The following is a 17,115-nucleotide window of genomic DNA, read 5'->3' as shown; positions in this document are numbered from 1 at the left end:
TGGAAATTTCTGTAGATCACTTTGGTAGTATGACAATTTGAAAAATACTGACTTACTTTCCATGAACACATGGCATCTTTTTATTTATTTGTGTCTTCTTTGTTTCTACAACATATTGATATTTTCAATGTACAATTCTTTCATCTCCTTGGTTAATTCTTTTTCAATGCTGTTATAAATGTTTTCTTAATTTCTTCTTAATATTGTTCATTGTTAGTATATAGAAACGCAACTGTAGGTGAGGGTTTAATTCAGTGATACAGTGCTGACCTAGTATGTAAAAGACCCTGGTTTTAATCCACAGCAGTGCAAAAAGGAAAAAAAAAATGTACAAGAAAAATAAAGAAAAGAAGCATAACTGATTTTCTACATTAATTTTGTGTCCTATTACTTTCCTGAAATTGTTTATTCTAATTTTTTGTTGAATCTTTGGTATTTTTTGTGTATGATCATTTCATCTGTAAATAGATATAATTTTTTTTTCTTTCTGATTTGGATACATTTATTTTATTCATCTCGATTAATTGACTCTGGATAGAACTTCCAGTGCTATTTTGGATAAAAGTAGGAAGAGTAGGGATCCTTATCTTGTTTGTTTGTTTTTAACAAATGATTTCTTAAATACCTTTATTTATTTTTATGTGGTGCTGAGGATTGAACCCAGTGCCTCACATGTGCTAGGCAAGCGCTCTACCACTGAGTTACAACACTAACCTCTTATCTTGCTCTTGATCTTAGAGGAAAACCCCTCTGTTTCATTATTGAATATGATGTTTGTTATGGGCTTTGCATATATTGCTTTCATTTTGTTGAGGTAATTTCCTTCTATTCCTAGTTTGTTAAAAGTGTATCATGAAACAGTTTGTTGAATTTTGACATGATTATCTCAAGATAATCCTTGCAACCCAAGAATATATACCACATGGTCATGATGTATGGTCCTTTCAATGTGCTGTTGAATTCGGGTTAGTGGTAATTTGTAGAGGATTTTTGCACCTATGTTCATTGGCCTGGGCTTTTCTTTTCTTTTTACATCATTGATTTGTGTACTTTATTTTGTTTTTATTTTGTGGTGCTGGGAATTGAACCCAGGGCCTTGTGTGTGCTAGGCAAGCACTCTACCAATTGAGCTATAAATCCCCAGCCCTGGCCTGTGCTTTTTTCACACTGTTATTTTCTCTGTTGGTATCAGCATGATTCTGATCTCAGAGTGAGTTTGGAAGTATTCCCTCTGCTTCAGTTTTTTGTAAGCATTCAGAAAGAATTCACATTATTTCTTCTTCAAATATTTGATAAAACTCACGAGTGAAACCATCTGGTCATGGGCTTTTCTTTGTTGGGATTTTTTTTATTATTGAGCTAATCTAACTTATTACGGGTCTAATCCACTTTCAGTTTGTTTATGATCCAATCTTGATAGGTTTTTTCCTAGGAATATATCCTTCTATGTTATCTAGTTTGTTGATGTGCAGTTGTTCATAGTAGTTTCTTATAAACTTGTTGATTTCTGTGATATTAGTTGTAATGTGTTCCCTTTAATTTCTTATTTTATTTGAATTCTTTCTTAGTCTAGTTAAATGATGGTCAACTTTGTCAGTTTGTTCAAAATGAGTTTTAGCTTATTGATTTTTTTCTCTATTTCATTTACTTCTGCTCTAAACTATATTATTTCTGTTATTCTGCTTTGTTTAGTCTTGAGTGGTTCTTCCTTTTCTACTTCCTGAAGGTGTAGAGTTAGGTTGTTTCTTTGAGATCTTTCTTTAATATAGATATTTATTGCTATAAAGTTCCAGCTTGGTGATGCTCTTGCTGATCCTATAAGTTTTGATATATTGTGTTTTCATTTTAATTTATTTCAAGATACTTCCTAATATCTCTTTTGATTTCTTGTTGGTTGTTTTAAAATGTGTTTCTTTTCCACATATTTGTAATTTTCCAATTTTCCTCTGCTATTGATTTATAGTTGCATTCCATTGTGATCCAAAAAGATACTTAGTTTTATTTTCAGTCTTCTGAAATTAGTTAAGACTTGTCTTGTGACCTTACATGTGACCTGTCCTGGTAAATATTTCATGTGTGTGCATTTAAGAAGAATATATTCTATTGCAGGTATGTGGAATATTCTGTGTATATCTGTTAGAACCATTTGACCTGTATTGTTGTTCAAGTCCTCTGTTTCTTTATTAGTTTTTATGTGTATTTCTGGTGCTGGGGATGGAACCTAATGCCTCATGAAGCCAGGCAACAATTCAACCACTGAGCTGTACCCCAACCCTCTGTTCTCTTTATTGATCTTATGTCTGGGTATTCTATCCCATTATTGAAAGTGGGATATTGAAATCTCCTACTGTTACTGTGAACTGATTTTTCCCCTGTAGTTCAGTCATTGCTTCATTTATTTTGGTGCTCTGATTTGGGGTATCTATACATACATACACATATATATTTGTATTTGTAATTTTTATATCTTCCTGGTGAATTGACACTTATCATTATATGATACCCTTCATTGTCTTAGTGACAGTTTTTTATTTAATCTATTTTGTCATATAAATATGTCCACCACTATTCTCTTTTTGTCACTATTGCATAGAATTCTTGTTTACATCTTTTCATTTTGAACCTATGTGTGTTCTTATATCTAAAATGAGTCTCTTAGCCAGCATAAAGTTGGGTCATGTCAATTTAACCCATTTAGGTACTCTGTCTTTTGGTAACTTTAATCAGTTTATACTTAATTATTGATATAGAAAGGCTTGCTGTAGCCAGTTGTTCATTGTGTTCTTCATGTCTTGTAGCTCTTTCGTTTCTCTTTGTGGTTCTTTTTTTTTTTTTGGTACCAGGGTTTGAACTTGGGGATACTCAACCACTGAGCCACATCTGCAGCCCAATTTTGTTATTTATTTAGAGACAGAGTCTCTCGAGTTGCTTAGTGCCTTGCTTTTGCTGAGACTGGCTTTGAACTTGCTATCCTCCTTCCTCAGCCTCCCAAGCTGCTGGGAATATAGGGGTGCGCTACCATGCCCAGCTGTGGTTCATTTTTGTTTAGTTTGCTTTGGTTTGGTTTTGTAGACATGATTTGATTCCTTTCTCATTTTCTTCTGTGTATCTTGTATAGGCATTTTCTTGGTGTTTACTATAGACATAACAACCTGCTGCCCCATCTAGCATGGGCATCTGAACCAAAGTCACTTGTGTGAATTTGGGGTAATACAAAATACCATGCAGACATGGAATACCTTTATATAAGCTTCAGAACGGCTTCCCAGGCTCCCAGCCTCATGCTCCCACAAGGGGGGCAAGAGAAAGTCATGAGAGGCTGGAGGGAGAGAGAGAGCGTGTGTGCACATTCTGGAGTTGGCTTTTATTGGGGGATACTGTTTCTTAGAACATTCTATCTGAAATAAGGGCATTGGGTAGGATTGCAAAGCAACAGCTGAGTATAACTCAACACCACTGGGAAACGCCTACTCCTGGAACCATGCCTCAGTATCCGAGTAGAGGTAAAGCCTAAGTTATTGCGGGGCACAATAATTGTTCAGTATCTCTTGCTCAGGACTTACGGGCGTGTATTTTCAGAGTGGATCCCGACATATTCCCCTTTCTTTCTTTGAAAAAGTAAGTGATGAGTCACTATCTCTGGTTCCTGAATTCTTGTTCTGAAGGCAGGACATTCTATGATTACAAGAAAGAATTAATAGCAAAGAGAACAGTCCAATAATATACCATGTACAATGTTTTAGTATGTTTCCAGGGTTAAAGCCATGAAACGCTCGAAGTATTTGATCAGCTAAAGAAGTAGGATCCGAAAAATCAATCTACTTTTTTGTATATTTTGAATATGATGATGTAACTCCAGAAGATCCAAGCTGTTATTATTTTTTTTGCCAAATACCTAATAAATGGTTTTTAACCTTCTCCCAATCCCATTGGGAAGCATTGTAATTGGAAGCAGTAATACACATATATTTATAATCAGCATGACATTTGAGTCTTTCCTTGAACTTTAAAGCTGAAAGCTCATTACCAATATTTATGACAGTAGCTTCTAAGGCATTTAGCTTAGTTTCAATCCTTTCATCAATATTTATCTGATTATGAAGAGCTTTGGAAGTGATCTGAGTCAAATTATTAAGAAAATCTACATGCTGAAAATTTTGAGATATGGCCACTGAAGCTGTGACCGTGGAAGCAATAAATGAAACTAAGGCAGCCACTCCAAGTATTACGAGTCCAAGAGCTCACTTAGGTCTAGTCAGCTGGGCATGTATTTGTTGTAAGACTTGAAAACCAGCATCAGCATACCGTGGCTCTGAGATATTAGCTGGCAGTAAGACAAAAGAGGGCTGGTGAAGTATCAGTGTTCCCTTCCTTCTATTGTATCTGGTGATACAATTAGTTAAATTGCATTTATTACAAGCTACAAGATATTTATTATCTTTTCTTTTGACTTTCACATCTCCAGTAATTAAAACGTAAGGAGATTGAACACAGGTTGCAGGCCATAACAAGAACAATTTCTGCCTACAAATTCAGGTAAAGACTTGTCAGTAAAATGTAAAAATTCTGAGGCCTCAATCAAATGCCAAACATCTTTCTGAATGCCACATTCGCTGAAGGTCAAGATGTTACTAACAAATCCTCCAGAGGTCATGGCAGCACCCTTGCCTAATTGTGTTTTGTCAATCCTAGGATACCAGTCTAAAATATACCCACTATTTCTCGACACCTATGCTGTATTGGCAAGGTATTTATACAATCCATCCATTTAGGTAATGTGCCAATTTCTATTGCAGAATGGTTAGGACAGTGAAGAATTAGTGGACGTTCTGCTAAAATGACTGGCTTGTTATGAGAGAGTCCCATTTTAATAACTATTCTAATATATGGCTTTGATTCCCTGAGGCCAGTACAATTAGCTGGTGTAGGTCCCCCAACTGCTGTCTTTTCCTCAAAGGACATTTTTAGACAGCTAGCATGTTTATTTTGGGACCAACCCATAGGTAACTGACCACTATAGCCAGAATAATTAAATCCAGTCACATAGATGGGAGTAATATGGGTATCTATATTCTCCAGTCCACATTGCTGGGTGTACTAAAGGTGGATCTGGAAAATATGTCCAATATGTTTCTTCCTGTGTCCTGGTTACCTGGCAGCTCAACAGAGCTAGCACTGCTATAAACGTTATAACTGGACACTTAGTTATTCCTTGCTGCTGGATCATCTGCTCAGCCTGCAGCGTCAGATTCTTCAACAGCTTCCATGAGGGTAGCTTCACTGTTGGGTCTCTCTGGGCCATCTTCTTTCCCCTCATCCTTCGAAGCTTCCTATTCTTGCTGGGAGTCAGGGCTGACATCTCTGGATCGATCCTCAGTCGTTTGAACCTTGGCTCTTGGTCCTCCATTTCTGATGGCATGTTTAGGTACCCAAGTAGGATGAAATGCACCTTCTGGGAAAATACAAGCGTGACCTCTACCCCACATTATCACTGGATCTAGTCCTTTCCATTGACCTGTTTGTAAATCTTTCCACCAAACTTGGCCTAAAGGACCTGTTGCTTTGGAAGACGTGTATCGCTCAGCTGCAGTGTGACCTTCTGAGTCAGAGTTTAGAAAATTTAAAACAAAGCATGATCAAGGTTATTTTGGGGGGTCTTATTTCCTCCTTTCTGTTTTTGTAATTGCTGCTTAATAGATAAATGAGTTTGTTCTACAATGGCTTTACCCTGAGGGTTGTAAGGAATACCTGTTTTATGGTCAATATGAAACTGTTGGCAGAACTGCTAAAAAGAAGAGCTAGTATAAGCTGGTGCGTTATCAGTTTTAATCTGCAAAGGACATCCTAATACTGCAAAGGCAGCTAGGCATTGAGAAATAACAAGTTGTGTTTTTTTCTTTTGCACGGGCTGTGGCAAAGATAAATCTGGAATAAGTATCTACAATTACATGAACATAACATTGTTTGCCAAATTGAAGAATGTGAGTTACATCCATTTGCCATTTGACGAGCTTGCTCTCTAGTAATATTATTTTTTATGTAAACTAGAAGCATTTGATGATATAAAGAACACGAAGCTTGTGAACAGTCATATAAAGACAGTTGCTGACAAACAGCAACCAATTTATCAATCTTATCATTACCTGATGTTAAAGGCCCTGGGGGATTAGTATGGGCCCGAATATGGCCTATAAAACATGGATGTTGACACATTTGAACTGTCTTCTGTAAGGTATTAAACAAATTGAATAACTCTTGTGATGGTGTGTACCCAATAGGTGAAGTTTCAATATTTTTTGTAACTCCAACTGCATATAAACTATCAGAATAAATATTAATTGGCTCATTTGCAAAATGACTTAAAGCACAAATGAGAGCTTGCAGTTCTGCTCTTTGTGCAAGAGTATATGGTGTTTATGTTACCTCTGTATGAGCATGGCTATAAAAACCTGCTTTACCTGAACTTGATCCATCAATGAACACTGATAGTGCCCCAACTATTGGTTGAGTATGCACAATTTTTGGAAAAATGAATGTAGTTACTAAGGCAAATTGAATAATTTTATCACAAGGATAATGACTTTCTATCTGACCAGGAAAATTAGCAAAAGCTACTTGCCAGGTATTAGAAGTTTGGAAAAGCCAATCATTCTGTTGAGTAGAATAAGGTATAATAACAACATTAGGTTATGATCCAACTAGATATAAAACTTGTATTCTGCCTTTAATAACCAACTGAGCAACAAAATCATGAAAAGGAGTCAATGACTTTTGAGGAGAATAAACTAAGTGGAGCCATTCAGTAACTCCCAATGATTGCCATATCACTCCTGTAGGAGCATAAGCAGTGGGAAATATTAATAAATATTAATTATTTATTAATATTTTAATTCTGTGGGTTAATTCTGGTAAGCTGAGCACTTCTAATAGCAAATTCAACCTTCTTTAAGCCGTTCTTGCTTCTGTTGCGAGCTGACGAGAAGTCGGAGAACAGTCCCCTGTAAAATCTGAAACAAAAGACTCAAATCTGTGGTAGTTAAAGATGATCTCATCCAATTAATATCATCTAATAATTTTTTAAAATCATTAAGAGTGTGTAATCCTTTTATTTGTAAGTGTTGAGGACAAATTGTGTGTCCTTCTATTATATTACCTAGATACTGAAAAGGAGATGTCTTTTGCACCTTTTCAGGTGCTATGCACAAAGCCATTGCAGCAAGTGAATTTTCTAATTAAGCAAAAACTTTTAAAAATACATCTGGACTAGCATGAGCTACAAGTATATCGTCCATAAAATGAATACTATATGCATCAGGGAATTTTTGCCTTACGGACGTGATAGCCCGTGCCACAAAATCTTGACAAAGAGTTGAACTATTACACATACCCTGAGGTAACACCTTCCAGCAATATCTCTTAACTGATTCTTTAAAATTTATTGCTGGAACACTAAAAGCAAATCTTTTTATAATCATCTGGATATAAAGGTATAGTGAAAAAGCAGTCTTTAGATCTATCACCATTAGATTATAATCTAAAGGAATGGCTGTAAGAGAAGGAAGCCCTGGTTGTAAAGCTCCCTGGGCTCAGTAACATGATTAATTGTCCTGAGATCTTGCAACAACCTCCATTTACCAGACTTTTTCTTAATTACAAAAATTGATATATTCCATGGACTAAAAGCAGGTTCTATATGGTCAGCCTGAAGTTGTTCCAGGACCAACATATTGGCTTTTTTAAAGTTTCCCCCCTGTTAAGGGCTACTGACAAACCCAATTTGGCTCTTCTGTAATCCATTTAATCTTTTTTGATGTTTTTTGGGCCAGGAAGAAATTCAGTGCCCTTGCCAAAAATTTTGGCTGGGTGAATTAACTAGTCTTTGCTGGAGAGGCTGGGTTATAGGTGAATACCCTTCATGTGAATTCCCTTCAAATTTCCTAGGAGAAATAAATTTTTGATTAAGTCCCTGAGATGACACAATGGAGTATGGAGTTATCAATAACAAACCCAGGCTGCTTAGAATATCTCGACTCCATAAATTTACTGGCAAATTGTCTAGGACATAGGGTTTAAAGACTCCAGAATTACCATCTTTATCCTCCCACAGAAGATATTGAACACTCTGTGCAGTTTGAGAAATTGGACCAATCCCTTCTAAGCTGGTAGGTACAATGTGTAAAGGCCACTTCTTTGGCCAGCACCTGCTAGAAATAACTGACTTTTCTGCTCCTGCATCAAGCACACCTCTGAAATTTTTATAGTTGATTTTAAGATCCAATAGAGGGCGCTCCTGTCTAACCAATTGAGCCAAATAGGCTTGGCCCCGGGACCCAGAACTCGGGTTTTCACCCAGGCTGTTTGTGGAGCTACAAGACAAGAATATTAATTGTGCTACAACATCCCTGGGAGAAAGCTGGATAACGCAAATCATTTGAACTGTAACCCTGATTTCTCCTTCAAAATTTGGATCAATAACACTTGGCAATATTTGAATTCCTCTTTGACTTAAATTGCTTCATCCCAACACTAGGCCTATGGTATTTTGCAACAGCAGCCTGTGAATCCCTGTAGGGATTTGTTGTCTGCCCAATTCAGGAGTTAAAATGAGTCCCATGGCTGGTCAGAGTCCCAAGCTCTCAGCCTCTTGGAAGGAAACATCCCAGAAGGATAGTAATACTGAGCGGCTGGGCTAGGCTTGATGACATCTAACTGTGAGCCTTTGGCTCCTCTTCCAGTGTAAATTGAAACACCCCTACTGTTTGGCGGGGCTGGGGCAAGCCCTGCCTCCAGTTTCCCAGTGGTGGTGAAGATGGAAGTGTAGCCACAAATGGCAGCTGGCCACCTTTGCCATGCCTGCCGGAGCCTCCCATGCCACCTCTCCAGTGGCACCAGCATTAACCAGGTGGATCTCCCCAGATGCATGGCGACCCACAGTCCCTAGCCATGTGCCTCGTCTTACCACAGTTAAAACATTGCCCCTGAGAGTGTCTTCTCCTAGACTGAGGATGTAAAACTTACTTTAAAGCCACAGCGATAATCATACTTTGCAATTGAACTGGACCCACATCAGAGAAAAGGCGAATAAGTTCAGAAACAATTCCTTTTTTCTGATGGGGTCAGATAATTTCCTGGCAGACTTTATTGGCATTTTCAAAAGCTAATTGTTTGACCAAAACCTCAGATGCATTGGAATCACCAATGGTCCTATTTGCTGCCTGGTAAAGGCATGCTGCAAAATCTGAGAATTTCTCCTCTGGTCCCTGCCAGATCTGACTGAAATCCAAAATGTTTTCACCTTTATTTGGTAATTCTCTCTGGACTCTCTAGCACACATACTAATCTGATCATAAATTGGTAAATCATAATTTAACTGTTGTTCTGAATCTGCAAATGGTCCTATTCCAGTTTACATGTCTACGGGACTATCAATACCATGTCTGCTATTCCTTTTGGCTTGTTCAGTGCAAAAATCCATCCAGTTTGATCTCCATAATAAAAGTCCACCTCCGGACAGACACACTTTGTTTAGCGTAATCCATCATGAGGTGGTAATGGCTCACTACAGATTGATTCAATAAAGCTCTGAACAAAAGGCAAACTGGACCATAAGTGCAACAAGCATTTTTCACTTCCTTCCTAGTTTTAAAAGAAACTGCAGGATGAATTCGAACACATTGATTTTGCTTGTCTACCTCAAAAACTGGAAAAAGCTGGAAACCTGTAATGTCTTCTCTCTCCCGAAGGCCACATTGGAATGGCTGAATCTCCTTCTCTGGTAGGGGAGTGGCCGTATCCGAATGGCAGAAGCAGGACCACCCAACCGCAGATTACTTAAACCCATTCCCAGCTCACTTTCTCCATTGGACTTGGGATCCTCCTCCGAACCCGCAGCTCGGCCTCTCTGGAATTTCCCTGTGCGGTTTCCTCCCTTCCATCTTGGATTTTCCCTTCCTGAAATTCAACTTGGGCTGGTTTACTCTCTAGCACAGGCCCCTACCAACAAGTTTTGCTGATATGCTTGTGAATCACTCTCTGCCTTAATCTGCTGTAATTTGAATAGTCTTAGGTTTTGCCCCCAAGCCTTTCTGTCTGAGGTTTACAAGCTACACACTGGGCGTGACTTAACTCTGCCCTTAGTCCGGGCAAAGACAGAGAAATTTGTCTTGGAATGGCACAAGGCTGTCATGTTCAAAGGTCCTAATTGCATCCTGCAGCCCTTCCAACAATTCCTCGGGTTCGCGAAAAGACACATTTATAAGGCAGTCCAGACTTTCTAAATATTCTCTATTGTACCTCCAGGTAGTTTAGCAGAGAGGCAACCTTTAAACAGCTTTCTACCTACAGAAAGTAGGCAAATTAGGCAATTCTTCCTCACAAAACCATGGACAGACATCATTGACTATTTTTAGGAATGTAGTGAGCTGGGTTCTCTTGATTTGTTTTCCCCTATGATTGATTAATGTCTCCAGGATCATGAAGCAGATTTCTCTCTTTGAAGATGATGAATTCCCCATATTATGATTAGCGTCCCTTACTCTCCATCTGCAACCTGTTTTCTCTCACAACCCAATCCACGTTACTCTGAATTTTCTAAGCTGCTTAACCAAAGTCAACCCACCAAATTCACAATGAGTGCCCCTCATTCAGGTGCCAATCTACTGCCCCTATTTAGCACAGGCAACTGAACCAAAGTCACTTATGTGAATTTGGGGTGACACAAAATACCACGCAGACACAGAATACATTTTTTTTAAATTTTTTATTGTTGGTTGTTCAAAACATTACATGTTTCTTGATATATCATATTTCATACTTTGATTCAAGTGGGTTATGAACTCCCATTTTTTATAAGCTTCAGGACGGCTTCCCCAGCTCCTGGCCTCAGGTTCCCTCAGGGGGGCAAGAGAAAGTCACAAGAGGCTGGAGAGAGAGGTGGGGAGGGAGCACACATTTTGGAGTTGGCCTTTATTGGGAGACACTGTTTCTTAGAACATTCTATCCAAAAAAGGGACAAGGGGTAGGATTACAAAGGAACAGGTGAGTGTAACTCAACCCCACCAGGTAACACCTACTCCTGGAGCCACACCTCATTACCTGAGGGGAGGTAAAGCCCAAGTTATTGCTGTGCATAATAATTGTTCACTATCTCTTGCTCAGGTCTTAAGGGCATGTATTTCCAGAGTGGCTCCTGACAATAACCTATTTTAAGCAACTTAAATTCAATCACATAATATAGCTCTTTTATTTGCTTAGATTTTTAAAATAGTATCCCATTCCTAATTGATAGAATATTTTGTATTATTTCTCTGAGGGTATTAGTTATAATTTTTGAAGGTTTTTCCCCCTCCATAGTGCTTCTTTTTCCCCATTTTCTTCTTTTTATTTTGTTCTGTTCTCTTTCCTTCACATTAGATAGATTTTTCCCTCAAATGCCTGATAATCCATGGCTATATCTATAAGTAAGGACTAAAAAGCTGTTTGGAAGATCCGAGAACATGAATGGCCCATGTGGACTTTGAATTTCATTTTAAGATGTTCTGAGAGACTGGGGATGTAGTTCAGTCATAGAGTGTTTGGATAGCATTTGACAAATCCTGGGTTTGGTCCCCAACTCTGAGAAAAACAATTATCCTGGCTGGTCATTTCTTAGAGAAATTTCCCATCCAAAGTCAGCATTTAAAAATATTTCCTCTTCGAACTTATCAGTTTCCCCAAAGGAATCTATTCCAAATGCTTTCTTTCTTTTTTTTCTAATTTGTTCTTTTTAGTACTATTTGCCATTAGACTCAATTTTAACATACTTATACAGACATGGAGAATATCTTATTATAAATAGGATCCCAGTCATGTAGATGTACATGATGTGGAGATTAACTGGTGTATTCATATATGTACATAGGAAAGTTATGTCAGATTTATTCCATTGTCTTTCCTATTCTGTTGTCCCTCCCTTCTCTTCATTCCCTTGTCTAATCCACTGAACATCTATTCTCTCCCTACCTCCCTTTGTTGTATGTTAGCATCTACATATTAGAACATTCAACCTTTGTTTTTTGTGGATTGGCTTATTTCCCTTAGTGTCATAGTCTCCAGATCTATCCATTTACTGGCAAATGCATAAAGTCATTCTTCTTTAAGGCTGAGTAATATTCCATTGTGTATATATACCACATTTTCTTTATTCATTCATCTGTTAAAGGGCACCTAGGTTGGTTTCATAGCTTAGCTATTGTATATTGAGCTGCTAAAAACATTGATATGGCTTCATCACTGAAGCATGCCAATTTTAAGTCCTTTGGGTTTATGCTGAAGGGTGTGATAACTGGGTGAAATGGTGGTTTCATTCCTACTTTTTTGAGGAATCTCCTATTGCTTTCCATAATGGTTGCACCAATTTGCCGTCCCACTAGCAATATATGAGTGTACCTTTTCCCCCACATCCTCACCAACATTTATTGTTACTTGAATTCTTGATAATTGCCATTCTGACGGGAGTGAGGTGAGATCTCAGTGTAGTTTTAATTTGCATTTCTCTAATCAAATATTTCTTGTGTGGTACTTCAAGCATTCTAGGAGCCAAGTGGTGGGCAAAGACCAGGGAGAAACCAGCATTTAGTATGCATTCTTTCTCTTAGTCTCCTTGCTTTCAGAAATAGTATTCATATTCTCAGCTATGTTATGGCATTATCCATATTCCAACAATGAAACTCCAGTATTCTGCCAGGATCAGCAAATTGCCATTACTCAGTAGCATATTGTAAAGGAGGTATTTAAAGATCACATTAGTTTTTAAACAGGTTTCAGTGCACCAACTTTATTTTAACCCCATCTCTTAATATCCATTTCCAGAGATAGCTGAAATTATCAATTTCTGAACTGTTTGAGAATTCTTAAGTAGAGATGTGGGTACTGATTTAATATTCAGATTTATGGAGTGTACTGAGTTGTTTCCTAATCATCCAGTTTTTTCCAGTTTCTGGGATATTGTTGCCATTGTCTTCTTTCCTTATTCTTTCTGACCTTCTTAGTTTGTGTTTGCTTTTTTAAAGTGCCTATAATTTTAGAAAGTTTTCTGGAGAGAATAAAATTAGATGAATGTGTTCAATCCATGATATTGATATGAAACTATTTCTAACCATAATGAAGAATTGCCTTACCTACCTCATGTGATATTTCTGTCGATCCTCAATTTACTTTAGGTGTTATACCTGAAGAATCTTAGCCCCCGCGTGAGTGAAAGAGATCTTGTGTCATTATTTGCTCGGTTCCAAGAGAAAAAGGGACCTCCGATTCAATTCCAAATGATGACTGGACGAATGAGGGGACAGGCTTTCATCACATTTCCCAGTAAGTAACTTCATCTAGATAATTACTGTTGTAGTGTCAGTTCACTAGAGACTATAACCTCTCTATATATAGTCCTTTTATTTCTTTGGATATAGCCCTTTGATTTCTCAACTGCACATGAGAATTAAGGAAAATGTTTTTAGTGATCCTCTATCCCCCTTTCTGTTCTTCCTCTCCTCTTTTGGCAGTGTGTAACCACCATATATATGTCTCAATTTTCCCAATGTTGACATTTCATTCTTACCCTACTAAAATTTATTTCCTTTTGCTAACAATGATATTTCTAGTCTAAGTTATAATTATTCACTGAATAATATATTGATATTCTGATCAGAACACATGTATTTGCCTTATTCCCTATTCCTTTAGGACTAAGTGACTGCAAGATAATATACTAATTCATTACTAAATTATAATTAGTACTGGAGGATGCATTCTTCTAAATATTACTTGCATGTTAATACATGGTTTCAGTGTTCTAATCCAGGTGCCAGAACAATATAGGAGTTTCATGTCTTTTGGGGGAGAAGCTAGGTAGAATGTGTACCTTTAATTGTCACTGAACTGTCATCATTTATAAATAGTCTGCTATCCTTTTTATAAGCAAGTAGTTTTACACATGAATACTGCCAACTCCTCTCCATTGTTTTCATGCAGTTTTTGGTTTTGCTTTTGGTGCTGGGACACTTTACCACTGAGTTACATCCCCAACCCCATTTATTGATTGATTGATTGATTATTTGAGACAAGATCTCACTAAGTTCTTGAGGCTGGCCTTGAACCTACAGTTCTTCCACTGTAGCCTTCCAAGTTGTTGGGATTATAAGCATGTTTCACCATGCCCAGCTTCTTTTCACATAGTCCTATGTCATCTTTCCTATCTCACTGAAAGTTTATAGATCTTCTGTACCAGTGTTTTTCAGTCTTTTCAAGTTTGAGGACCCCTTTTAAATTAAAAAAAAAAATATGACCCACTAATTAAGAAATATGTAATAAAAAGGGCTTACAAACTAAGTACTTTTAATGCATGGCTATTTTACTAATAATAGCAGCAGATATACTACACATTTGAAAATTTGTAGTACATATATCTGAGACAAAAATTGGTTCAGTCTAGTGGGCTGGGGTTGTGGCTCAGTGGTAGAGCACTTGCCCAGCATGTGCAAGGCACTGGGTTCAATCCTCAGCACCACATATAAATAAAATAAAGGTATTATGTTCATCTACAACTAATTTTTTAATTGGTTCAGTCTAATAACATTGTCTACATATGGTTACACAACTCCTGGCCATAATCCATACCTCCTTATTTCTTACATCCAAGTCCCATTAATTGAATATTTGTACTGTACACTATATATTCTCTTACCTGAAGCTTCTATATGCCTACAAAAGTTCTTAAACCTATTTATCCCAATAATATTCCCATAACCACTCCCCCACTGAAAGAAAAATGTAGCAAAGCTTCCTTTTATTTTTGTTGCCACTTTGAAAAAGTTTTGGTTTTCATAATACCTATAATCTGTATCAAAGATAGAGGATAATGTATAATTAGTATAGTCTGTACTACTTTAGCACACTGCTCGTATCCTTGTTTCTTTACCTATGTTTTTGAATTAGAATACACCCTCAAACATCTATTTGAAAAAAAAAATCTATTTGAGCTTTGTTGTCATTATTGTGAGATATTTAGTCTTCCTGGTTTATACAAATTTGAAGTTATAGTAAAGATGATAAAATCAAATGATATGACCTTACAGCCAACAGTTAACATTGAAGAAAAGCAATGTAAACTAGACTTGGAATAAAATTGAATTATTAAGTTCTATGTAAATTGATTTGTTTTCTTTTTCTTTTAGATGTGGAGATAGCACAGCAAGCACTGTATCTAGTAAATGGATATAAACTGCATGGGAAAATATTGGTGATAGAGTTTGGAAAGAATAAAAAACAACAGTCAGATCTCCAGGCTGCTTCTTCCATATCATCTACTACACATAGTAGTACAGAAATCAGTGGTAGCTAGGGAAATATATATATATACACACACATACACATACACATACATATACATATATACACACACACACACATACACATACATATACATACATACATACACACACACACACACACACACATACATATACATACACACACACACAGTGGATCCTAGGTAATCTTTCTTACATTAGACTCTTGGAATAAAGATTTGCATATACATAGAAATTTGTTTGGAGTTGAAGAGGATAAATTAACTGAGAGAGAAAAACATTTATTAGGACAATGCTTTTCAGCTTTCTGAGAGAATTAGTAGAAAACATTTGTTATAATCAAAGACTCTCTAAGACAGAAAATATCCTGAGTATTAAGGGTAATATACAAAGAGTATTATTTTTTAGGATAAATTACATAGAATTTTTCCTGAGGATTTTATAAAACCTTTATCATTTTCTGGTGTTTTTAATATTTACCCCTAGAGATAACATTCTTTCCAGGACTGTCTCCTTTATATAAAACTTTAAAATGGATTAAACATTGAAATACTTATTTATTAGAGTCCATATCTCAAACTTAATCTACCTAGTAAGTAATAGAACAAGCCCTCAGGCCTAAGATCAACAAACACTGTAATGTCAGAATTGTCAGCAGTAATGGTAGGTAGTTTCATAAGTCAATCATCATATTTAATGAATTCTTCCTAAGTTCTCAGAGTCTTCCAAAAGCTATATATCTTTTTCTAATGAAATCTTTTTAAACAAAAATATTGGTGTTCTCATGGCCATTTAAACTAGATAAAGTTGAGCAATCTTTCACTTCATCACAATAAACATTGAGTATCTAATATATGTTAAATATAAGGTATATTAATTTTACAAGAGGAACATACTAACAAAGAATTCTAAAGGGATATGGAAAGAAAGAGTTCTCCAGAAGAGAAGTATAAATCCCCTAGTTGTTTGTTTATTGTTGCTGAATAATAGAAAGACAGTATGGCATTGAGGAAGTAGTACTAACTTAGGGATCAAACCTGTGCACCTCACAGCCACATTTACCACCCTGTACTTGACAAGTCACTTAATGAGCCTCAGTTTTCTCATCTATAAAGTGAGGATAATAGTACTACTTACCTCCTTTGGGTTGTGAGGATTAGGTAAGATAATTCTGTCTAGGGTGAACAACAGAAATAAAAGAGAACTGATAAAATTGAAGAGTATAGAACTCAACACCATTAAGCACTCCAGTGTAGAAGTAATGGTAGTGCTAGAAGAAAAGAGAATGAAAGGGGGGGGGGGGGCGGAAACATTCCAAGAAATAATGTATGTAAGTGCTTCAAATTTGTTGAGAAACATTAATTTATGTATTGCAGAACCTCAGCAAACCCTAAATAGGACAAACAAAAGGAAAACTACAGACACACATCCTAATAAGTACTAAAATCCAGAGACATAAAATCTTGACAGTAGCACAAATAAAATGAACTATCACTTATTAGAGAACCCCAGTAAGATTAACAACTGACTTCTCAGCAGAAGCCATGCTGGTGGCAATTAGATAACATATTCAAAGTACACAAAGGAAATTAACTCTTGACCAGAATCCTATATACAAAAAAAACTATTTTTTCAAAAATGGAAGTGAAGTAAGACATTCGCATGTAACAACAACCAGAGAATTCGTTGCGAACAAACCTCATAGAAAATATTAAAGGAAGTTCTTCAGGTTGAAAACAAGTATCCTTAGACTTTTATATGAATATACACACAA

The 17,115-nt window shown here is 36.7% G+C and overlaps 1 protein-coding gene across 2 annotated transcripts in view; it reads left to right on the top strand.

Annotated features, from left to right (window-relative positions):
- Window positions 1–15,921, top strand: part of Rbm41 (RNA binding motif protein 41) — a 63,683-nt gene extending 47,762 nt beyond the window's left edge. For both annotated transcript variants that reach the window (XM_027932625.2, XM_027932617.2), the window contains 2 exons: window positions 13,200–13,347; window positions 15,207–15,921. In XM_027932625.2, coding sequence (XP_027788426.2) covers window positions 13,200–13,347; window positions 15,207–15,373 — 315 coding nt within the window. In that variant the 3' untranslated portion in view covers window positions 15,374–15,921. The remainder of the gene's footprint in view (window positions 1–13,199; window positions 13,348–15,206) is intronic.
- Window positions 15,922–17,115: the final 1,194 nt, after the last annotated feature.

The sequence above is a fragment of the Marmota flaviventris genome, chromosome X (genome assembly GCF_047511675.1).
Source record: "Marmota flaviventris isolate mMarFla1 chromosome X, mMarFla1.hap1, whole genome shotgun sequence".
Classification (NCBI taxonomy): Eukaryota; Metazoa; Chordata; class Mammalia; order Rodentia; family Sciuridae; genus Marmota; species Marmota flaviventris.
Note: the sequence above shows the minus strand (reverse complement) of the source record. Positions and strands in the feature narration are given on the sequence as shown.